We start from the raw sequence: 25,710 nt of genomic DNA on the forward strand, positions 1-25,710 counted from the left end.
TCAAAATGCAGAATTTTGTAGGCAGGCAGCGCGCGGGACAACTATCCGGATATGACGTCGAGGGGGTCCTGTTCGTATTACGTCATTGTGAAAGTGGTGTATGCGCTGCAGTGCTGTAGCTCCGCCCTGTTCGGTGAGTGTGTGATGGCTGACGCTCTGCACGTGTAGCACCCAGAGAGTCAGCATGGAGGTCGACACCGCAGCCAGCGCCACCGAGGGAGCTTTCACCAGCGTGACCACCAAGCGCAGCAGGAAGAGGAAGGCGGCCGAGGATGGGAAGGCCATGGAGACCGGGGAGAAGCCGAGAAAGAGGCCGGATTTTCCCCCTGTGTCCGGTGACAGTCTGATGGTAAGTGCGGAAAGCAGGAGAAACAGTGACCAGAGACCCCCCCCTTTCCCTCCCCGGGGGGGGGTGAGAGTCTTTCTGTTATCTGCCCCACACTAATTCTGGGATTTTCAACCTAACCTCAATAAAGTTTGAAACTTTTTACTAAAGTTACAGTATAACAAATTAGGTATATATACAAACAAAGCGGAATATGTGCACACAACCCCAGTGAAAAAACAGTGATGGTTAATAAGCAAAATGGAACTTCCCTTTGTGGGGTAAAGTTTCCAGAACAAGGTCCCCAAAGACTTCCTCTTGTCTTCAATACAAATGCATAATAGAATAGGGGATCATCTGCTAAATACAGATCAAATGGAGAGACATAGCGTTTAACTGTGTGAGTAAGTGAAGTTTTATAGTTTACAATTGGCCACTCACAAATTGTCAGATGTAAATCAGCCTTGAGTGAAATCTTTTTCTTCTGGTTCTTCGCACTCCCATCAGTCAATCAGAGTATTTGCTCAAAAGAGAAAGTATATGGAAAAAATAAAGTGCAATTCCAGAGTAAAGTATAAAAAGAATTTAATAACTTACATATAAGTTAAAAGCAATGAGCATATCACCACTGGGCGTCCTACGCGTTTCGTCCTAAGATGGGACTTCCTCAGGGACTTGGTGCATCAGTAACAACAGAAAATATGTTATGTTTTGTGTTATGTTATGTTATCATATGTTATGATAACATATTTTCTGTTGTTACTGATGCACCAAGTCCCTGAGGAAGTCCCATCTTAGGACGAAACGCGTAGGACACCCAGTGGTGATATGCTCATTGCTTTTAACTTATATGTAAGTTATTAAATTCTTTTTATACTTTACTCTGGAATTGCACTTTATTTTTTCCATATACTTTCTCTTTTGAGCAAATACTCTGATTGACTGATGGGAGTGCGAAGAACCAGAAGAAAAAGATTTCACTCAAGGCTGATTTACATCTGACAATTTGTGAGTGGCCAATTGTAAACTATAAAACTTCACTTACTCACACAGTTAAACGCTATGTCTCTCCATTTGATCTGTATTTAGCAGATGATCCCCTATTCTATTATGCATTTGTAACAAATTAGGTAGCCTTTGTTTATCTTATTTTTTTTGTGTGTATTTGGAACTGATCTGCAATACATTTTGAAACGTTTTAAGACATACAGTATAATAAATGTACATTATAACGAAATATATATATATATATATATATATATATATATATATATATATATATATATATAGTAATGTCACTTTGGATGCCAATACGCTGCAATCTTTTCTGGAAATCTAGAAATAGGTCATCCTCACTGTTTGACTTTTTCCGCCACGTAAATTCACATAGGTACAAATCCAATGTGCTCCTAGGAGTGTCCAAGCGGATTTTGTTCTTAAACTTTGCCTTTCCCTACTTGGAATCCACTGCCTGCGTGTGGGGGCACCTGTCTTCGGATTTACAATGTTCAGTGAGTGATTTACCCACAAATATAAGTAGTTTAAACCAAATAGATGGTTGTACGCTCGCCATTTGTCAGACATAATGGTAGTGTCAGGTTGAATATACGGTTAAATCAGAGCTTGACAAATTTTGTTTGGAATCTAGGAGACCGCTAAAGTTAGGAGCCAGTCATTTTCTACAATTCTTGTAGGGACACTATAGTCACCAGAACCACCACAGCTTGATGTTGTTGTCCTGGTGACTATATACCATGCAGGCTTTTCGGTGTAACCAAGCCTTTTCAGCAGAAAGTCGGTGTTTAAATTGCTGCTTTACAACACCTCTAGTGACAGTCACTCAAACGGCCACTAGAGAGTCCTGGGTCACTGCTCACCATGTGCAGCACCGACATTCAGGGTTTCCAAGCTCTGCATGGAGGCGCTGAATGTTCCTCATAGAGATTCATTAATTCAATGCATCCCTATGAGGAGTTGCGGATTGATACATTTGATGCGCATGCACAAAATCCTCCCAATGATTTCCTAAGGGAAAGCATTGGCTTAGCTGAGAGCATACAGATTGATCATCTCCATTGAGGTGGTACGGTGTGGAGAAAAAAAGGTGGGTGAAAACACCTGCCTCATGCGATCGGAAGGGGCAGGTACCTAAACGCGAGCACACACACATATTCTGACAGGTGCACACCTACACACGCTCGCTCTGACAGGCTTGCGCACTGTCAGACCAGGTATAAGATACAGAACCTTCTCTGCGATTTATACACTAAAACTGGTTCATTAAGCTAAAGTAGTTTTGATTCCTATAGTGTCCCATTCATTTGTTATGGTGCCAGGAGATTCCTGGCGCCAGCTTACCACTAAGGGTTAAACCATACACCGATGCTTTAATCCCAAAGTCTTGAAACAAGTTATGTTTAGCTCTGCTCCTGCCCTTCCTCTCTTCTCTGATTTTTGAAACTGGAAACCTCAGACAGGGGTTTCTCTCAGCTGATTGACGGAGAGTGTCAGCTGGCGCTCTAAGCAAATCCATAGCTATACATTGTTTTAAGAAAATGCCTTGAAATAATATATACGTTTCTCTAGCTGTTTTTATGAATGGGGTGCCAATGATTGGCTTCCTGTTTCAAGACGTGGAAGGGCAGTGGCTGAATTCAGTATTTTGGGGTACTTTCCGAGGTAATCTAGCACCATGGACCTCACGCACCATAACTGCTTCATTCCAATGAAGTTGTGGTGCCCCTAGTGTTCCTTTAAATTAAGGTTTGCTTCATATGTATATCTGCTCCTTTTATTCTTAATTAAAAAAAAATTATATTTCATTCTCCATATGAAAGAATCAACGCTTGATTGGGAAGCTTTTACTGGGACTGTAATAACTGGAGACTAATATATGGAATGAAAATAGTCTAAATTAATGTCATTTAAAGAAGACCTCGTATTGGGGAGAGACACTTGCTGACTGCCTCAGAAGGACAACAAACTCTGATTCAACCATGTTCAGAAGCAAAAAGTCAGTCAGCAGAGTGAACTGGGGAGATTTCACATAGTGTTCTGTTCTAAAAATTGTTCTAAAGTACGAAGAGGGACAATCACCATATAAACCACTGGAAGCGGCGGACACATTCCACTGGCGCCCGCTTACATTGTGCATCATTTTGTAGAACAGAAAACTTTTATAACTTCTAACCCCCCCCCCCCCCCCCCCACGTTTTTTTGTTATGCCAGCTAATGCAGTACGTCTTTTTAAAGAGAAATCGGTCAATACATGGGATTCTGTGAATCTTTATTACATTTTAAACGACTTTTACAATATAAAAGCTTGTTTATGATATCCATAAGGAGAATAAACGCAATAGATTACAATTTGTATATGTAATATGGAACAAACACTATAGTATTTGGGAATACACGTTTCATGTATTTACTGGAAGCCTCAGCCAAAGGTTAATGTGTGACTGTGACACATACTTCATTACAAAACAAAGTTCACATATTATTGGCATTGCTTTTTGTTTATTTTGTTAACGTTCCTCTTTTTGTATAGTGTATGTATTACTCATACATGATATTTGTTCCCCTAACTGCTCATTTGGGGGCTGTAAAAACACTGTAGAGCTGTCACTGTATGTGGATGTAATATTATTGCTGCATGATTTGTATCAATGCTGCTCTCGCGTGTTTTGTAGGGAGGCAGAGAAGAAATGAGAAAAATCCCCGTGCCTTCTCACAGATACACCCCACTTAAGGAAAACTGGATGAAAATCTTTACACCCATTGTGGAACATCTACAACTGCAAGTTCGCTTCAACTTAAAATCAAGAAATGTGGAAATAAAGGTAAAATTTTGCCAAGTTTCCATCTATTTTTTTTCTTTCTATTAAAGAGACATTCAGTCATTATAAATGTATTTTTCCAAATGTCCAAGCGGACATAGGCTTGTTGTTGGACAGATGTAAACATTGTATTGCTTTAGAGCGATAAGATTACTTTATTGTACATTTACATCGTGTTAATATAAATAAACCGACAGACCATTCATGGTTTGGCCTTTCATAGCATTGTAGTTGTCATATTGTTATATATTTTAATAGTATCGTGTATTAATCATTGCAGACTTGTAAAGAGACAACAGATGTTGGTGCACTGACAAAAGCTGCTGATTTTGTAAAAGCTTTCATTTTGGGATTCCAGGTTGAGGTAAGTACTAATTGCATGTTTCAAAAGTAACTTATTGACTGCTGTTTTTCTGCTAATTCCGTGGCTTGTCTGCTTGATATGTGGCAGTCCCGGGAGAAACTTAGAGAGATATATTTACTGGAAACTCTTCCTCGTGAGTGCCACCATCTTCCTTTTTAGGCATGTTGTGGGTTCCGGGCACTTGAACTACTGCACGAGAGTACAAAACAGATGTTTATGAAAGTAATGCTTGCTAGTCCCTACTTTATCTTGTGATTTCATTTAAATTACAGTGCAGTCAATGGCTGTTTTATAAAAGATTTTATCGTTCATCTATGAAATACTCAGACATGACAGCACCCTCTTTAACCCCTTAAGGACACGTGACATGTCATGATTCCCTTTTATTCCAGAAGTTTGGTCCTTAAGGGGTTAAACATGTCCTAATTTTTGTTTATAGATCTTACATTTTATTCATTAAAATGTGCCTGTTTGGTGGCCTAGATGTTCCTGTAATGTGAAGCTTTTGAGAATATTAAAACTCTAAATATGCAGTAGTTTCAACAATTTTTAAAGGGGCAATAATGTCTGTATGTGCTGTTATATAAAGCATTAGGCTGGCAAACTGTTGGATATGTGTGAGGTTAGGATAATTTTACTGCTGCAATATTCTCTACCTCTCAAAGAAACCGTGTGAGAAATGTGTAAGAGTCCATGAAAACTTACATTCTGATTATATTGTAGGTGGGAAAAATAAATCTACATATTTTAGAACTGATTTTATTTGATAGACTTCGGTGATTTCTGTGCTTCTTGTAAATAAAGTTTTACACCCTTTGAAAATATAAAGTGAGCTGTGGTTAGTTGCCAAACAAGTTGCAGAATTTAAGCTATATGAGCCAGTTTGGTAAAATGGAAAACTCCCCCACTTTTGTACTCTTATTAACTGCAACTAGCTGCCCCCTGAATGAAACCTAGAGTATCTGGACAATCAATAAAGAAGTCAGGTGTATGCAAATAAGTTCAAAGCAGAAGGAAAAACTAGCTTAAGCGCAAATATAATATACCGTTTTGTGTTGCAGGATGCCCTTGCTTTGGTTCGACTCGACGACCTCTTCTTAGAAACATTTGAGGTCACAGACGGTAGGTTATTTGAAAAGATTTGATTCTCATGTGTGGTTTATGCGTCTGTGTCTTAAAAACTATTTTCAGAACACTGACTAGTAGGGATTCTTCCCTATGGGGATTTAACAGACGCAGGATGTCCTCATGCACACTGTGAGGACGTCCAGCATCAGTTAGGTGACTTTCGGTCTCCAAACCACCATGAAGTCCCTCTGGTGAGTTAACCCTTAAAGGGTAATTATTGCAGTTTCTGAGAAACTGCAATAATTACACTTGCAGGGTTAAGGGGACTGGGACACTGCACCCAGCTCACTTCAATGAGCTGAAGTGGTCTGGGTGCCCACAGTGTCCCTTTAAAGCTCATTGAAGTGGTCTGGGTGCTGTGTCCCTTTTGCACCTCATGCTGCAATGTTAAACATTGCAGTCCCAGAGAACTGCAATGTTTATATTGCAGTACAAAGTCTGCTCTGCATTAGGACCTCCAGCGTCAGATTTTCCCCTGTAGGAAAGCATTGATTCAATGCTTCCTATGGGGAGGTCTAATGTGCGCACAGCATTTGCTGCGCATGCGCATTAGACCCTGCTTGTTGTGGGACAGAGTAGGGGTGGAGCTCTGATAAGGTAAGTAAATAAACGGTTTACAACCCATTTACCAGGGAGGCAGAAGGATTGGTAGTGCCAGAAATACAGCTTTGTATCCCTGGCACTACGGTATCCCTTTAAGCACAAACTGGCACACTTCACACACGCACACTTCACACACGCGCACACTTCACACTCAATGACAAAGACTCTTACTGATTTGACACATACGCACGGACACTGGCATTCACAGACCTTATTAGAATTATTATAAATTAAATGAACACTTTTTCCACCCAGCGGCGAGGGAGCTGTGATCTCCCTCGCGCCCTGTCTACTTATGTCGGGAGCTGGAATATGATGTCATATTCCGGCTCTGACTGCATCAGCAAACTGCGTGCAAGGGAGCAGAGCAGGAAGATCACAGCTCTCTCGCCGCCTCTGATTGAAACGCAGCCCCACTGGACCCCAGGGAGAGGGGGAACACCAGGTAAGCCAGAGCTGGCGTTTGGGGGTAGCACTTTTTGCCGCCTGTGGCGGTACCAGCCTTGCCACTGGGCATTGGAGAAGACTGATTGCCAGCCTCCTGCCATGTGACTATGGCCCCTGAGATGTATTGCCTGCTCTCCTGTACTGCTGAGGATTGCTACCCCTTAGGTGGATTTGGCTATGGAGCTTGTGTAGTGCCCTCTGTTGGTAGCAACAGTAATATGCACTACCTGAATAGCAAGACTGGTAATTTGCATATTCGGGTAGATTTGCATATCGCTAATTCTGCATGCAGGAGAGACATTTGTGTTAATTATGGTCTTCCCCACCTATTTATAAATATGTAATTATGTTATAATAAGTCACTGAATGTTGCCTGCTATGATTTGACTGTTTGTAATTTTATTGAGTTTTCACAGCAATGTTAATGTAATGACCAAATGGGCTAGTCCCAAGTAAATTAAAAATTTTGTCAGTTCTTGCTTAACCCTCAAAGTGATGTGTCGTCTCGGTCTTTGGGGGAATGGGATTGTATGCTGACTGCCAAGAGTGTAAGCCGATGTCTGCTTTTCTTGTTCAGCTGTTTGTGTGGTTCCAGTCGGGAGAATGGTGTTTGCAGTAGCTGCCTGTGCATCTGGAAAGGGGATTATCGCCTAAACTGGGTTTTATCCTCTTGTGTGTGAAACGGTCCGTTACACCGCCAAAATTTCTGTGCATCCCTTCTGACCAGTATTAATTTCACAGACATTATATTTGGATTTTTATATAAGTTGTGTCTCTCTCTCACGTTTAGCTCACTTGGGTGATGCCGCTGATTACATGGTAAAAACACAGGACTTAGCCCTTCATATTGCATGTGCCAAACTGGAGATAGTCATGTATAGAACAATCTTATTTACTCGTGTTTGAGGACATGGTGATCACACAGTATGTGTAGTAATGTGACAATAATATCACAGCAAAAGACTCTTAATGAGTAATTGGACAACCATTTGTAGACCACAAATTAATCTCATTTTCTCTTTAATATAGTTAAGCCTTTGAAGGGGGACCATCTTTCTCGTGCAATTGGAAGAATAGCTGGGAAAGGAGGAAAGACTAAGTTCACAATAGAAAATGTCACAAAAACAAGGATAGTTCTTGCCGATTCGTAAGTCTGAATTAAATATTTTGCTGTCAATTTATTTGCTTTCTTGTATGGAATAAATATTTTGGAAATGTCACGCTTATTGTGAGTAGACCTGGGTGTGTGCATAGATTGTGATTTAGAATTATTGCTAATACTTGGATAAGCAGTTTTGTGAACTTGTGTTTAAGACTGTGTGCAAACTTTGTTTAAGACTAATGTAGATATTGCTGTTGGTGATTTTTATGACCTTTCACATGTCTTGCATGTGTGTTTTCTTGATTTAATTTGAGCTTTTAGCAATTTTTACCCTAAGTTCAGTTTATGGCCTTATCCTATGTGACAGACTTTTGGTAAACTCCATTATGAGGATTCGTTTGGTGAAAGCCACTCACCAGTTATTAGGTGGCTTCACCATTTACAGATATACATGAGGGCCTTTCGAATATAGGGTTAGAACAAATGTGGAGACTCGCATATGTTGATTAAAATGCAGTTTTTTTTTTTAGGAAATCCATCTTAATTGGAAAACATTCCTTACCGAATAATGTTAGTTCACTTACTGCTGATTATTTAAAAAATTTTTTTTTGAAATAATGTTGCTAGAACCTAAAATAAAACAAACCTACCTGCTTGTTACATCAACTGTTTGTCAGTTAATTGGAATAAGGGCAATTCGTAATCCTTAAATTTTGGAGATAATTTAAAATGGTGAATGGTGTGACAAGTTTTTAAAAAAGGGGTGGGGGGAATGGTATAATTAACTCATTTTTTGACATGGGGGCTTTAAATGGGGTTGCCATAGATTTGATATTTAATAAATGGAATAATTACACAGTTAATGTGAATGTGGTATATTAAGTGTACTGTACACTGACCTATTTTATATTTGCAGAAAAATACACATTCTAGGATCATTTCAGAATATAAAGATGGCAAGGACTGCAATATGCAACCTTATCTTAGGTAATGAGAAATCTGGAACCTTAAATGCTTACAATGTCCCTTCCAAACTTCTTGTTCTCTTCCCCCCCATCCCCCCTTACTGCTCAATGTCATATGATAAACCCAACACTTAATGATGCCAGTCAGTTGCTTTTGAATATCCATTCCCATAAATAAAACTGCATGTGTTGAAATAAGGTGGCTGATTTTCTCCTCCCCCCTTCTTTTCTCTCAACAGGAAGCCCACCATCGAAAGTGTATGGTAACATCCGGGCAGTGGCCAGTAGAGCAGCAGATCGCTTTTAATGCTAAAGTCAGAGCACGAGCAGAATTCTCCAGTGACTCGCCATAATGGTTCTGCAGTTTTTAAGAGGCACATTTCAAGCCTTTCAGGAATTACATGCCAAGACTATCATGATATGATGGATTTTTCCTATCACCCGTCAGGAAGGTGTTAATGGACTTCGCCAACTTGACTTCAAGGATGAAAGCCAGACTTTTGGCATTACATTGTTTCATTCAGATTATTACACGGTGTTAAAAGACTTTCAGCCAATGGACCCTTCTAAAGTTGATCTTTAATGCAGCAGCTGTAAAAAAGAATCTCAAATAAATTATGACTTCCATAATGTTAGCTGTAGTGCTGGTATATTTTTGTATTACTGCTTTGAATGTTCAACAAACAAAATATCGTAAAGGAATGCTATAGGGCAGGCATAGGCAACCTTCGGCACTCCAGATGCTTTGGACTACACCTTCCATGATGCTTTACCAGCATTATGGGTGTAAGAGCATTATGGGGGATGTAGTCCACAACATCTGGCGTGCCGAAGGTTTTCTATCCCTGCTATAGGGTCAGAAATACAAATGTGTATTCCTGACCCTGTAGTGTTAAAGCCACCTCTTAGGTGGCCGGGCCACCCTTAAAAGGGAAACTATATAGTACCAGGAAAACAAACTAGTCAAGGTTAATAACCCCTTCTGTCACTTACCTGGGTCCAATGCTGACTCAGCTCCACCCCCACCTTCTCCTGCCTCTAGCTGGCGAGACCAAATGCGCATGCGCGACACTGACCATGCTTGCATTAGGATTTCCCCATAGGAAGGCATTATTCCATTCTTTCCTATGGGGATTCCTGTGAAGCTGGAAGTCCTCATGCATAGCAGCCACTAGAGGACTTAACACTGCAAGTTTATAAAACTGCAATAGTTACATGCTCAGGGTTAAGGGTGATGGGAGTTTGCACCCAAACCACTTCAATGAGCTGAAGTAGTCTGGGTGCCTAGCGTCCCTTTAAAAAGCTGCACAACTTTATTTGTATGGAAAACCATTGGATTGGCTGAGATTGTCAATTCTGATGATCTCGGCCATGGAGGCAGGCCAATCAACATCTCCTCATACAGATGCAATGAATGCGGCAAACTGTGCATCACTTACCTAGTAGCCACCTGAGTGACTGCCACTGGAGGTGTCCCTAGGAAACAATGTAAACATTGCCTTTTCTCAGAACAGGTAGTGTTTACAGCAAAAAGCCTGCAGGGACAGGCTATAGACACGTGAACAACTACATTATGTTGTCCAGAGATCCATCAAAAATGCAAGTCTTACTGGCTTTTTAACTAGTTGTCAGAATGTGTCAGCTGTACCCCACATAATGTTATAAATGTGTCTGTGGCATTGGGGTGTTAATTTTAGGCTTCCTCCAGTATAGAATTGAAAGCCCCACTGGTGTATGTCTAAGGAGTGTACCCGGTATCATGAAAACCTGGTATGTGTGTATTAAAATAGGCACAAACTGTCTTTAAGGAGACTGCCACACACGACCCCAATTCACACTGCCGACTAACCCAATTGCTTACACCTCACCACTATGTTTGTTAGCAGTGTTTTAGGTGGTGATGGTGTTACCTTGTACTAACCACATATTCATAGTGAGCTTGTCGTTAATACCAGCCCGCGCCTCATTCTGACGCTAGACAAGCTCACTCACCCCCTGGTACAAATGGTATTCTCCTGCCAAATTATCACAATGCACATTGTTCAAACCTGTCATGATAAGGTTTGCGACAATAGACCTGTTGCTGCCATTGGGGCACTATGAATTGTATATACCATACACTGCACAACTAAAGTGAAAAATTTAAGGGAAAGGAAAAGATATAACATAACAGGAGAAGAGGGAACGGAGAAAGGGGGGGGAGGGGAGAAATATCTAGGTTATAATGTGTCATAGACAGTTTAAACCCTAGTTCTATTTTCTTGCTAGTTTATTTTATTATTTTATTTTAATACCTTAGTACATTGACTCTCGAGCGTAGTTTCTGGTGCAGGCTCGAACATTAGTCACTGTCTATATTAAGCTCGACCTATCCGCTACAATAACTAAAAGAAACGAATACTAAGCATACACCTCGATATTCTTACGGGAGATTCTCCTATACGTAACTTAACCACCGCGAAGATTACGCTTTAAGAGCCCATTAGCATAACGGCCACACATGCTGATGTACACAAGGTTGAGCATTGAATATCTGGTTTCAGTTTATTTTCTTTATGTAAATTATTAATCATACCTTGACAACTTAACCGTTTAGGCAAGCATGGGACACGAAGCGAAAGCGGTCTCCCCTACCGACCACATTTTTATTTTTTTTTCTCAATTCTTTATTTATGTATCGACAGGCATTCAGTACGACTTTATTGTTGGCTCACGCAGAAGCCTAGTCATCCGCTATTGCTCAAATGGTGTTACAGAAAGGAAGGTTAGGTTAGTAGCGTGCATAACATATATTGGTGATACCATTCAAGCGGCTTGCGCAGAAGCCATTGTTGTGGATTGTTTTGCTTTGCCGGTCGTGGTTTTTCTTTTACTTTAACCCCTTAAGGACCAAACTTCTGGAATAAAAGGGAATCATGACATGTCATACACGTCATGTGTCCTTAAGGGGTTAAGTAAACAGGAAGATATATACAATAAAAGAACAAAATAAAAGAGAACTGTGGGTAAAGCTAGCTGTATTACCCTGTATTGCACGAGTGAATATCTGTCTGTAAGTGAGCGCTAAAACGTCTTGATTCTATATATCGTATTGTTCCCAGAGGGCCCATACCTTTTGGAATGTGATGTTGGTGTTGCGGACCTGTGCTGTCATCTTGTCCATTAAATAATTGTCCCTGATTTTGGAGATTACTAGGGAGATTGGGGGTATTTCGGGCTTAATCCAGTATTGTGCCAATGCTCTTCGAGCCGCTAAGTTAAGCATATTCAGTAGTCTTTGGTCATGTTTGTCTAGTCCCTCTGTTGGTCGTGACAGTACGCACGCCCAAGGGTCTGGTGTTATTCGTCGTCGTAGGTTTCTGGTGGTCAGATCTGCTATTTTTCCCCAATACTCTTTAACTCTGGTGCAGTGCCACCACATGTGGATATATGTACCTTTTTCTCCGCATAGCCTCCAGCAGGTGTCTGTGGGGCTCAGTTGCATGTGGCATTGTTTGACTGGGGTTGTGTACCACCGTAGCATTATTTTGTATGCTTGTTCCTGTAGGGCTGTGCATATGGACACTTTTGCGTTTGCCTCCCAAATGTCTTGCCAGTCTGTCCCCTCTAGTGTTTCGCCTAGATCTGCTTCCCATTTGTCTGTGTGCCCCATGTTCCTGATTCTAAGCATATGTGGTTGTATAGTAGTTAAATTAATTTCGCTGGCATTTGTTCTTTTAAGCAGATTCGTTCAAAGAACGTAGTGGGTTTGGCATTTGCGGTTTTAACCTCTGTGGTTTGTGCGAAATCTTATTTGAACGTATCGGAAGAAGTCGCATGTTTTTAGCGGAGCAAGGGTTTGTAGGTGTTGGCAGGATACTAGTTGGTTGTCTATATACAAGTGAGTGTAGCGCTGTAGGCCTGTGGCTTCTATGCCTTTAAAGTCTCTTGCCCTAAGTCCCGGTGGGAATGCTCTGTTGCGTAGGACAGGGGTCATTGAGAACGGTAGGTCCGTGAGTTTGCATTTCCGTGTGACTTGGTCCCATAAGCTGATGGAGTTAAGAATGGCTGGGCATTCTGTCCGTAAGAGTACTCTGTGTTCTCTTGGTGTCCAGATGTGGAACTGTGGGAGGTCTGCTCACGTCATGAAGGATTCTATGTCAACCCATCGGCGTTGATTTATTAGGCAGTGCCAGTGGGCGATTTGTGCTACTTGAGCTGCGGTATAGTAATGGTGGGGCATTCCCAGGCCTCCTCTCCATTTGGGATTGTATAGTATTGTCTTGGCTATTCTGGGTCGCTTTCTCTGCCAAATAAAGGCATCTACTGCCTTTTGTATGTCAGCTAGATCGCTCTTGGTGACTCTGGTCGGGAGTGCTTGGAATAGGAACAATAGTCGTGGTAGTAGGTTCATTTTTACAGAGTGTAGGCGACCTAGCCATGTGATGGGTTTGTCCGTCCAGTTTTCTAAGTCGGTTTTAAGCCTAGTGATTAGGGGTGTGTAGTTGTTCTTGAATAATGTGTTGTGGTCTGTTGTCAGTCTGACGCCGAGATATGAGAGTGTCTGTGCTGGTTTTGATGTGGTATGTATGTCTGATGTGTTGTATCTCTTGGTCCGGTATATGGAATGGCAATGCCGTTGACTTGGTAAGGTTGACTTTGTACCCTGCCATGTCTCCGTATGTTTGCAGTAGCTTTTCTAGATTGGCCATTGAGAGGGTTGGTTCTGTGAGTGTGAGGAGTATATCATCCGCATATGCTGCTGCTTTAAATTGTTCCCTCCCTAACTGCACCCCTTTAATGTTCGGGTCGGTTCTAATGAGGTGTAGGAGCGGTTCTAAGACGATCGCGAATAAGAGTGGTGACAGAGGGCATCCCTGTCTCGTTCCGTTGCTCACTCGGAACGGGGATTTCGGGGCTCCTGTTATGGTTTGCGCTTGGAGATCTGTGTGTAGTGCTTTTATTGCTGTGATGTAGGGGTCGGGGAAGCCTTGTGTTTGTATTAAGTGGAACAGAAAAGGCCATTGCACTCTATCAAAGGCCTTTTCGGCGTCAAGGGAGAGGGCGAGGGATGGTAACTTGGATTTTGACATGAGCCACATCAAGTCTGCACCCCTGCGCGTATTTTCATACAGCTGGCGTCCCGGTATGAAACCGACCTGATCCGGGTGTATTAATTTAGGTAGCAGAGGTGTTAGCCTCTTCGCCAGTATTTTAGAAAATATTTTTAAGTCTGTGTTGATAAGGGAGATTGGTCTATAGTTTGTGGCTAGTGTAACGTCCTTGTTGGGTTTGGGCAGCAGGATTATGTTGGCGGTAGCCATGTCGTGGTCTGGTGTGCCCCCCTGGAGGAAGTGATTGCATAATTTGGTGAGGTAGGGTGCCAGTTCCGTCTTAAATTTTTTTGTAGTAGCTCATATCGTAGCTGTCAGGGCCAGGTGCTTTGTTTCCCTTAAGGGTTTATACCGCTGCTTCTACCTCCTCCTGTGTTATGGGGTCCTCTAGAGTATTGGCCTCTTCTGTTGTTACCCTGGGTAGGTCAATATGAGATAGGAAGTCTGCTATGCGGGTGATATATTGGGTCTGAGCGTCGCCCTCCCGTGGTGTGTGGTTATATAGTTTCTGAAAGTATTCTGTGAATGCGTTGTTAAGGTCTTTTGGTGTGTTAACTAGTTCGTTGGCGGTGTTTTGAAGCGCCGTGATGGGTTTGTGTCCCTGTCTGGGTCGAAGTGTCCGCGCCAGTAGTGTGTCCATTTTATTAGCTTTTTTGTAGAACAAGCGCTTTGACCAGATTATGGAGCGTGTCACTTCTGCTATGGTATGCTCTTTAATCGAGTGTCGTATGGTTTGGAGTTTTGCGTATGTGGTGGTGGAGGGGTTTTGTTTATGTTGTTCAAGTTTCCGCATGGCGGTTTGTAATTCTAGGAGGTGTTTTGGTTCCTTTTTTATGTGTGGCTGCTTGTATGAGATGTCCCCTTAATACTGATTTATGTGCTGCCCATAGTGTTGTTGGGTTGATGTCTTCTGTGTCGTTAGTGTTGAAATAGTCTATAATTTTCTGTCGCGTCGTGGTGAGTATTTCCTCATCGGTGAGTAAGTTGGTGTTGAGCCTCCATGTCCAGTTGTTGTGGTGTTGAACGTTTCCTAAGGTGATCGTTACATCTGCATGGTATGACCATGTGATGCTGTTTATCTCTGAGTGGATTAGTTTGGCCATACCCGCTCCGTTGAGTATATTGTCTATTCTGGAATATGTGGTATACCGACCACATTTTTAAGCGTCGGCAAACCTAACATTGTTCCAAGCACGTTCGACCTAGCTGGCTGCATATTTTCTATACTTATGTTTATATTAATCTATTGACTTCATGTTAATTATAAAAAAAAAGTGCTGTACTAACTGCCAAGGCTTGAAATGTTATATATACTGCCTGCAAATGCTGTCGTGGCTATGTATGTTTACCACTCATCGCACAAGAAAAATAAAGAATTAAAAAAAAAAAAAAGGGGCACAAACTATGGTCTTGTTTAGAACAGGTTGAGCATTTACAGATTGTTACATTTTAAGTATGTTGTTGTATGTTGCTAGCAAGGACCACCATCTATTACATCATGATCCCATCAGGTAAAGTCAACACTGTCTATTTGTGTGTGTGTATATATAGAAAATGTAGAATGAACAACTCAATGTTCTTACTTTGGACATACCTGGCCCAAATCCTACAAAATTGACGTAAATAAATGTACAAAACTAACTGAATGGCATGAACTGTTAAAGGATAATGAAGTCTGTACATCAATGACCATTGATGTCAAGAAAAACTTAAGTGGGTGTAGTAGGGAAAGGGGAGATTTCTGGCTATGAGAGGACACAATTGCTTGCTTCTAGATTTGTGGACTGGAGTGCTGGGAATTGTTCCTTCAGACATTATTTATTTCATCATTTGCAATGTAGGCCCACACTGTGCCTAAATAAAATGAAGACAGAGCATCAGATGTAAAAATTAGAGTTTACAGACTATGTGGTAATTTTAATTCATTTACAAAGTCAGATCACCTCCACCAAGACAAGTACGCTGAACAGAAACTGACGTTTGAGATCTTCAGCAGGGTTCTCTAATAATCAGGTGGGGATACTAACCAGGATTATTTTGTTAGTTGGACAGGTCTTGGTTGCTTACGCAATACGGATGTGGTGTGTGGATCATGAACAGATATAGCTTGACACCTCCTTCCTTCCTCCCCCCATATGCAGGTAAATTCATGTTGAGAGCAGCAGGAAAGTGATCTCTTCAAGGCCTTCTGTGGGTTCTTACTTCACATGGTGGATACAATATTCTAAGTAATGGATTTTTGTCACCCTTGACCTCATTAAGATGAAAACTGTTTAGGAAGCAAACTGATAATATAAATAGATTAAAAGGGACACTCCAGTCAGCTAAACAAGTTAAGCTTAAAGTAAAACTAATAAGATTAAATAACTCTGGTCACTTTCCTCGTTTCAGAAGTGTAACTCAGCTTCCTTAACCACCCCCTCTCACATTTCAACATGTTCCTTATTCCCAGTCTCTGAAAGAAACATACACAAAAATTAGGGGATAATCTACAAAACTAATGAAAAACATACCATATAACGGTCTAGAAAATAAACCACTAATGTTGTATTCCCAAATGGCCACTCACATTCACTTAAGTTTTAATGTCTTTGATATAAATCCTCTCCAATGGATACTTTGTATTCAGATCACCATGGGTTGGCTGAGGTACATATACTCAAAAGAAAAAAATAAAATTGAAGTGCACAATAGTGTGTGTGTGTGTGTGTGTGGAAAAAAAAAACCTATTTGTTCACTTACATAAGTTAAAAGCAGGTGTAGTAGCTCTGAATCACCACCAGGGGTCCTATGCATTTCAGTGTATAGGACTTCCTTAGGGACTTTAGTAGTGTTCAATAACAATCCTAAATAAATAAGAATTCCTCCTTCCCTCCCCTAATGTCCAAGAAAGTCCAATAATCTTACAGGTGTTATTCCGGTTTTGTCCCAAGCAAAGTGACATCGCACACGCCGTCCAATGACATACGTTCCAGTATGTGATCTGAATACAAAGTTAAGATTGAACCCTATTTTTTGTGGAAGACAGGACCAACATCTTATTTGCACTAATTGCACTTTTGGTCTGTGTACACACTGTTTTATCTGAAAGAAACGTACCTTTAACAGCCAATGGAAACAGAGGCATGTCTTATCTAGTGTACGGCTGCTCACAGCACAGACTAAAATGCAGAGACGTGGCTACAGCCCATATGTGCTCCTCTCCCATGTTAATACATTCTCCTCTACCTCCTGCCAGCCAGCCTCCCATATGTGGTTTTTAAGTTCTAGTGTCTGAATGCTGTATTTGTAGTGTAACTTAGGTTGAGTATTCATTGGATTGTGGGCGTGTCATCACTGATTCTCAGAGATTCACGGAGAATGGCCCTTGGTGGCCAGCCTGGCTGAAATACAGGAAGCATGACATGAGGAGAAGAAAATCTGATCAAAGTAAAGATTAAACAGGTACTTCTGAACCTCATTTTTACACTATTTAGTGAAAGGATATGCATTTTTGCCTATACAGTTCATTTAATTTCTGGATAGACATCCAGTAAATCTGAATAAAGTGAGGAAAATAAGACTCCAAATTTTGTGTAGTCCGTGCATAATTGCAACAATAAGGTTCATTTTTGCAAAGGAAAAAATACAAAAAAAAAATTATTTTTTTTATTTATTTTTTTAATTCTTTATTTTTGATGTGCATGTATAACATTCGCTTGACTGTAATGCCACAACAGCATTCTTAGGTAATATAAACATACAAGAGTTCGAACAGTTAAGCATTTAGAAGGTGCGCACATGTTTTTTTTTTTTGTTTGTTTTTTAAACAATAAATGATAAAACAGGTTGGGTACATGCTGGCTGTCTAATTTTTTTTGCCTAGATTAGGTGTTTTTTAAAAAAAAAAAAACTTTTACAAACTAATAAAATCTGTCAACATTGAAGTTGTTGTTTAGTGGATAGGAGAGTGCACTGGATCTTGTGTATTGTTTATTGTATAATATGGCCCCCAGCAGCACCCCATTTAAGCATGTTTAGGTGAGTGCAACCATCCCCCCATGTTTCCTATATATATTTGGGAATCTAGCCAACTCCTTGGTTTTGCACCCCTCCCTGTTACAGGTGCCTCATCTCAGGTCCCTATTTAGCCTTTTACTGCAGAGAGCCTCAGATGGAATTTTTTCCCAAGTGGGTTAATCTCATAAGAGCAGACATTAGACTGTGAGAGTAGGACCTGCCAAAGATGGGGTACATTGACGTTGTGGCAGGCTTATGCAATGTATGATCATATAATGTAACTAAATCCCCATTTTTTTGCCTAGATTAGGTGTTTTTAAAAAAAAAAAAAAAAACTTTTACAAACTAATAAAATCTGTCAACATTGAAGTTGTTGTTTAGTGGATAGGAGAGTGCGCTGGATCTTGTGTATTGTTTATTATATATATATATATATATATATTCACGCTGAAACAGGCTAGTCATAACTTACAGTCGATTAGCAGTTAGGTCTCATCTTAAGCTAGATTACTCCGCTTCCACAGGTGAGAGATTTGTGTTGCTCTATTCAATAATTGTTATAAGAGATAAGAGTACAGGAGGAGAACAGGGAGTGAGACAAAAGTACAAAGGTTGTGATAGCATTATGATACTAACGGTTAAATTCTGTGGCTAGCATTCCGGTTATCTTGACTAAAGTAAAGCAAGGGGTTAACAAAGTTAACAGAAACAGGAAACTCATACCCTTAGCCATATCACAGTACTGACATTTCTTGCTAAATCGAGTGAGCATTATGTGGGCGACGCCGTCTAGGCTAGGATCACTTGACTGAAGCATAAATTGTACGCTTACAGTGTTGTAGTCTGCAACTGGTGAAATCTATGCTGCAAATAGTAATGTCAGTATGAGTCTATCTTGTGGTGCCCTACTGATGGAGGCAAAGTCCGTTGCAGCTGCAGGGACGTGGTGGCGTGGCACTAGGCCATCCAGCAATGGGGTATTAAGTCATTCTATGCCTATAGTTGGCAGGGGTGAGGCTTCAGCCGGTGTGTTCCGTAGGCCTCTGCACCAGGGCGCCAAGAGTCCATCCCCAACTCTGTAAGGCGTGGAGGCCTCCTGTACCATCGCTTGGTGTGCTGCTCCTGTCCCAGGTAGCCGCATGGTGGTCATCCGGTCGGAGGTGCGCTGCGGTACGTTGCTGGGGCTTTGGGGTTGTCCGGCGTTCACCTTGCCGCTTGTGTGTAGGTAGGTGCGTGTGCTCAAGTTGGTTCAGGCTGTCTCTCTCCTGTTCGCCTGTCGGTGCTTGTTTGGATGGGCGCCTGCTTGGAATGCCTGCAGTGGGGCGCCATAATGGCGGTGGCAGGTCAGTGGTCGGATCCACATGGCCACCGCTCATGCTGCTTGTAGGTTGGGCATACCCCTGCTGCACTGCAGCTCAGAAGGCCGAGCAGAGCCTGTCGAGGGCCTCCAGGGAGGAAGGCTGTATACGGGTGCTCGTGGCTCCCCTTTGTGAACTGTGACAGGTGGCCATCTTGGACGCTCTCCACCTGACTCGTGCTTCTCCCATTTATGTGTGCCCTAGGGCTGGTCAGCTTGCCTGGTCTGTCCGTCCAGGAGGACTGGGATATCCCCCACCGGTCCAATGGGGGGGGATTGGAGACCTCCTTCGTTGCTGAGGGGATCCGGTGTCGGAGAGAGCGTCCGCTTCTCCCCAGCTCCGGCTCCTGTAGGCCGCGTTTGCTGTTCCGCTTTTTTAGCTCCTACGGGCTTCAGAAAAGTCTCGTTGTGTTGAGGTGCAGCCGCGACTTGGGTAATGCACCCCGGTGGGTCCTTGGGCTGTTTAGCCCTTGATACGGCAGTTTTTCCTGCCCGTTGAGCAGGAGCTCGTGTCCCCTGCTTCTGCTTAGTTCGACGGCCAGGCTCCGCGCCCTATATATATTTTTTTAATGAGCATTTAGAAATGTTAATATGTAAGCGGACACCCACTACACTTTATGGCTGATCGGAAAGAAAATAGCTCAGAAGCATGCCTTTCCATTTTCTTAAAAGAAAAAAATATATACGTACTGAACATTAAGGTGCAGTGTTACCACATTAAATATAATTTGTCTCTCTTCACTATTATTGATGCTACGGGTTATTGACTTGTTTTAAGTTTTGTACATGCCAGTGCTCTATGTTAACATGTTATAAAGCAATAATTTCACTCCAGTTTTAAGTTACTATGGTTGGTAGTCACCTAGATAGACAACTGTGGAAGAAGACTAACAGGGTTATTCACTAGTGAGAATTGGTGGGCATTCCTAGTAAATTACAACAGCCAAACTGGAAGAAAAGAAATCCCCAAGCTAGACATGCTCCAAGTATGAATTGAATTGCTGACCATTCTCACGTTAATTAAACCTGTAAGCCATTAAAACAGTTTGGCTTAAGCATGGATAGACTAAAGCTAAAGTATTTTTTTTGAAGAATTCATTATTGGTAACTGTACAGTCATTTGAATACCCAGCTTTATCCGTATTGGTTCTATAAAAATCTGGGTAGTACGGATCATGTCAAAAGCATACTTAAAGCCTATGTGAATCTAAACATAATATACTATCAAGTGTCATGTCACTGAAATAACTCTTCTTAATTTGGTGCATCTGACCTTACCATAATGAGGCAGCTGTTCTGCCATGAAAACTATACGTTCCCCACTTAGCGAGTCCTGAGTGATAGCCCAACAATCATTCTACTAAAGCACATAATTAAACAAGAGACAGAATAACAAGTTTCATCTTTTTATTCATACAGTATGAAGATTTCTACTATCCCTACAAGTTCTATTGCATGCAGAGGAAAAAAAATTAAAACACTCAACATTAACAATTTTCCCCACACAAACTAGAAAAAAGAAAAACAAAAAACCCTAGAAAAAACCCAATAATGGAAAAAAAAAAAAATCTTTGCTATTTTATTTTTTTATTTTTTATTTTTTTAAACGCCAGCCAAAATATGCACAAGCAAGAGAAGGAGAAAGCTTTTGCTAAAAAGTTTAACACAACTTATTTACAAAAAAAAATAAAAAAAAAATGGTTTCCCCTTGGAACAGAGCACATGGCAGCTGACACTGAAAAAAGATGACCACTGGCTGGGTTAATATAAACCATGTACTGATCCAGAGGAAGAAAGTTACTTGTAGTGGAGACTGTTTGAACATTAACATGTACCAAAATTTGGCAACATTCCTTTTTTTTTCCTTTTAATTATATAGAATGCAAATTATGTAAACAAGAGGAACATTTAAAAAATCGATCTACATGCAAAACTCCATGTCATGCAAGGACACCAAGCAACTGGATTTCTCTCGCACAGACAGAGCCCATGGTGTGCAGCACTCAGTCGAAGGAACAGCTATTGCAGGTAGATATTTTAATACCAGGTATAATAACCTGCCACTTTACATATATACCTAAAAAAAAATGGATATGATTTCAAAAGATTTACCCTATTAATTAGCTTTTTTCCCTGTATTTTATATATTTTTTTTATTTTCCAGCCAATAGTACCACAGCAGAAAAAAGTGACAGTTGCAGAAAATGTCTCGCTACTTTTAGATCACATAAAAAGGTGTTGAAATATGAACACAAAAACATAAAACCAAATTAGTTAATGAATAAATTCCAGATAACGGATAACAGTTTTTGTCCAAAACAGACAAAAGGAAAAAAAAAAAAATCCTATCCTGTACCCAATATACATATGTAAATTTAAGTATTACCAGTCAGGCTGCCTGCATTAAATTCATTTGGCATGGTGTGAGGGGAGAAGTAAAAAAAACAAAAAAAAAAAAAAAACTACTACACTGTTTAAACTGAAAAGAAAAGAAATCCAATGGTTCGATTATAAAAAAAAAATTAAAAAAAATGAAGTCCATGTAACGAACGTCAAAATAGACAATTCAGCACTATTGGATAAGTAAATCAGTTTATGTAAATGGGCAGGTCCTACCAGTGTGCACCCATTTACAAAGATAAGAGGTTTAGACATTTGCTTCTGTAACTAGGCAAAGCAGAGCACAGGGCTTAAGCAGCTCTATGAGTACAAAAAGGGGATCTTTACTTGGCAGAAACATTTAACTACATTTCAAAAAGCAAGAGAGACACACAGTCCCTGGCAATATATATCTTAACACATAAATTAAACATACAAATTTCCTGTGTGAAAAAAAGGAAAAAAAAATGAAATGTCAAGTAGATTAATAGGAAGCAACCGTGTTGATCAACCAGTTAATATACAAACATTTTAACAAATGAAAAAACAAAACCATACCTATTGATCGTATACATTCTCCTACTATATTATAAACTGTGTGAAATAAAAGTAAGGATTTATATTCATGTATTAAACGGCTTATGTTCTGCTTGGCACTTTGTATACTAGTATTGTTTTTGTATATTAAATTAAAGCCCACCTAATGACTACATAGAAAGCTATATATAGATTCCTTGTTATAAAAGATGAAGAAAAAAAAACAAAAAACATAATAAATAAAAAGCCAACTCCCTTCCTTGTTCTTTTCCACAACACCAATATGCCTTTCCCCATCTTGCTGTCCTTCAGACTTTAAAGTGCTACACTGAGTTATTGAGAGATTAAAAAGTTCAATAACACTAAAGTTGGCTTCATGAGGCTCATGTTGGAAAATGTGGCTTCACAGAGAAAAATACTTCCATTTAAAAATACACAGAGAGCGTTGCTGGACGTCTTGAGCAGATCTTCAGAGATGGAGGGAAAAAAGCAGAAGTGTTGGTACTGCTCTGAAGAGTCACACATCTACCACCATCTTTTTGTGGATATCTAGACCTCCTACAACCTATAACAGATGACACATGAAAAAGGTTTAAATGGAAGTCACGTCTCAGTATAATATTTATATTTGAGTATTATTATAATTAAAAAGCAGGCGAACATAACATTAATGTATCACTTCAGACTAGCTGGATAAAAGGAGTGCCATCATATCATTTTGAGGAAGAACAAATTGTTCACATTTACAACTGATACTGATTCCCTAAATTCAAGTTAATTAGGACAGACAGGACCCACTTTGAGGAGGACTAATTTCAGCAGTTTATAAAAGAGATTCTGTTCTACCTCTAGAGGTGACACCAACTATAACCTCTTGCAATATTGCTGAGATATTCCACTCCAGATGTAACCAACATGTTTTAATTAGAGATGCCATTTATCTTAATTTGGCCAAGTAAGTGTTGAAACCATATAATATACTTACAAATGTCATTGTTATGGAGGCTCTGTCATTTCCCTCACCCCGAAAAAAAACAAGTCTGTTCTATAAATCTCACATTGACTGTGTCACTGAAATTCCAATACATTCCAAAGATTTACGACAAAAGTAGGGTCTAATTTTCTTATGTATTTAAATGTCCTTAGCAATACATTCAGGTGGTATATAAAGCCATTAACGAGAAAGGCCAACATTTCCTACCTACTTGTAGAAACGCTGCCCTTTCACTTTGATGACCGAATAAACCACCTGCATTTATTGCTGAGTGCCGAGTACCTCTACTTTTTTGTTTGCTCATTACTGTGGATCCAGGTGGACAGAAACCACACCTACTAGCAAGAGCACCAAAATTTGGAATTTAGAGAGTACCTCTAAATTAAATACTTACTGACTAATGATTGACAAAGGGCACAGCTACTTTGATAAATTCTTATTTCACTAGTGACAGCTGTAAGGAAAAAATGCATGGTCTATGGTCTAGTAGGATCCTTGATAGATCCCAGTATTGCACTAATGCATGCACAAGGGTGTACAGCATTGACATGGGCTTAATCTGGCAGATTAAGTACCAGGAGCTGAAGAGGGCAGAACAAATGAAGATGGCAGTGACCACGAGTGACAGCTCATGTCAGAGGTAAGTAAAATCTACCTTCCCCTGCTGCCCCAGGCCAATGCACTGCCAGAGGTGAAGTCACCATTTCTGGTCTTAAAATATTTTACAAAAGACCCAAGGAGGTGACAGAGCTGAATTGAAAAGAAAATATTTCACATCCTGAACAGTGTGCAGTATATCCTAAGCAACACAATTAAAGTAGGTTATCAAAGATGTTATGATATACAGTGTGCACCTTAACTGAGGGAGCTAAAACACCCTAAGACTCCTTGAACCATTACCAATACAATAGACTGCAATAATTAGCTAAAGTACATGTAAATCCATGTCACTTGAATATATTATACATGTATACAAACAGTGTACCAAGGAGCCTCCAAGCTTGCTGTGGCGAGAAAATAATGGGGTTCCTATTTATGTGCTTTGTACCTACCACCATAAAATGTGCACAGCTTGGGTTAATTGGCATTGCAGCTCAGTGTTCTGAGATTTACACAACCTACAATAAAACTAGCTTTATTTACTTTAAAGGGCCACTGTCACCTCAAAACGCATCCCTACCTTTAGTTTAGGAGAGGACCCTTTTAACCATATACAAGCACCTTTGGTCAGGCAGTGTTTGAATCAGGAAAAAACATAGACTATCCATTTTCACTTATTGCACGGAAGACCATATAGACAGTCAGTTTTTTTTTTTTTTTTACGTATTTCAGGGAATACCATAGAGACTTTTCAATGAATGAATCAGCAAAGACCATAGAGACTAAATTTCAAAACACTGACTAAAGGCGCTATGGCTGACGGTTCCTCTTATATAGTAAACGTTAGGAATAAGCATCTCATTTTCTACATATACATCATTAAAATAAAATTCTTGATGAAAGGATGATTTTATTAAAGGTGATAGTTCTAAACTCCAGGTGCAAAACGCTTTATTCGTTTTATGAATGGATTTAAAAGCACATGTAGGTATAAACTTGGGATTTCAGTAAAGTTGCAGATTTTGTTCCACTATACTTTCAATAAACAGTGACCGAATGAATAATCCCTTATATTGAATATTTTGCTTCACAACCCAATTTTGTAGCCAATACTTACAGCACAGAATTCTTCAAAAGATATCCTCCCATCGCCATCTTTATCTGCATTGATAATAGTTTTGTCTACTATTTGCTGTAACTGCGTATCCTTGAGATTGTTTCCAACCATCATCTTCAGAACCTGGAAAAGCTCACCATTTGAGATATAGCCATCCTTGTCCATGTCATATATACGAAAAGCAACTATATAAAAAAGAAAGGAAACGTGTTACCACATATCAAATTATCCATACTACAATGTGACATTATTGCTTTTAGTATTTTATTATTTATATAGTGCCAGCAAATTCTGTAGCGCTGTACAATGGGGCGACATGCCAATGGTTCAGATGATCAGCTTCTTTTTTTGAAAAAAATATTCACATAAGCATAGGACCACACTTAGGAACTTACAATGGGGTAAAAAATAAATGTGCCAAGAAAAAAGTGGTTGGTACCTTATTAAGTGTGTGTTCCATTAGGCAATAAGAAATGGCCTGTTAAACTAGAGGTGGACAATCCAAAGCGTAAAAACCATGATCTATAATGTGCGCTCTCAAAAATAAACCTTGTGCTAAACTTTTATAAATAAACAAATAGAGGGGATTAACATGGCATGCACCCAGACATTTTAAGGGACAGATCTGTAAATCAGGATTCTGCAGAGGGGTGAAAAACAAACAAAAAACAACAAAAAAAAACACTTACATCTCAATTTCTGTTCTTTATCTCCCTTGACACTGAATTGTGACACGCCTTCAATAAATTCTGGATTTCAGGAGAGAAAAAAAAAAAAACACAATTTTTTTTTTTTTACGTATTACCCTAAAGTTTAGTTTATGTTTCACATTTGAACACCAAAAAAAACACAAAAAAAAAACCT

At 40.1% G+C, this 25,710-nt stretch overlaps 3 protein-coding genes across 3 annotated transcripts in view; 1 reads left to right on the forward strand and 2 right to left on the reverse strand.

Annotated features, from left to right (window-relative positions):
- Positions 1-25,710, reverse strand: part of DNAAF10 (dynein axonemal assembly factor 10) — an 86,123-nt gene that overhangs the window by 9,434 nt on the left and 50,979 nt on the right. The gene's annotated exons all lie outside the window — the stretch shown is intronic.
- Positions 97-9,405, forward strand: PNO1 (partner of NOB1 homolog). The gene is made up of 7 exons (XM_063441419.1): positions 97-349; positions 4,015-4,164; positions 4,442-4,525; positions 5,587-5,647; positions 7,733-7,850; positions 8,722-8,792; positions 9,010-9,405. Exons 1-7 carry the CDS (start codon positions 185-187, stop codon positions 9,075-9,077), a joined length of 717 nt encoding a protein of 238 aa, XP_063297489.1. The 5' UTR covers positions 97-184; the 3' UTR covers positions 9,078-9,405.
- PPP3R1 (protein phosphatase 3 regulatory subunit B, alpha) overlaps positions 20,610-25,710 on the reverse strand; it is a 57,171-nt gene continuing 52,070 nt past the window's right edge. Inside the window, exons 4-6 of the mRNA XM_063443791.1 lie at positions 25,536-25,595; positions 24,847-25,031; positions 20,610-22,700 (exon numbers count right to left, since the gene is read on the reverse strand). Of these exons, the coding sequence (XP_063299861.1) occupies positions 22,653-22,700; positions 24,847-25,031; positions 25,536-25,595 (293 nt within the window). The 3' untranslated portion in view covers positions 20,610-22,652. The remainder of the gene's footprint in view (positions 22,701-24,846; positions 25,032-25,535; positions 25,596-25,710) is intronic.

Source organism: Pelobates fuscus, chromosome 2, assembly GCF_036172605.1.
Source record: "Pelobates fuscus isolate aPelFus1 chromosome 2, aPelFus1.pri, whole genome shotgun sequence".
Classification (NCBI taxonomy): Eukaryota; Metazoa; Chordata; class Amphibia; order Anura; family Pelobatidae; genus Pelobates; species Pelobates fuscus.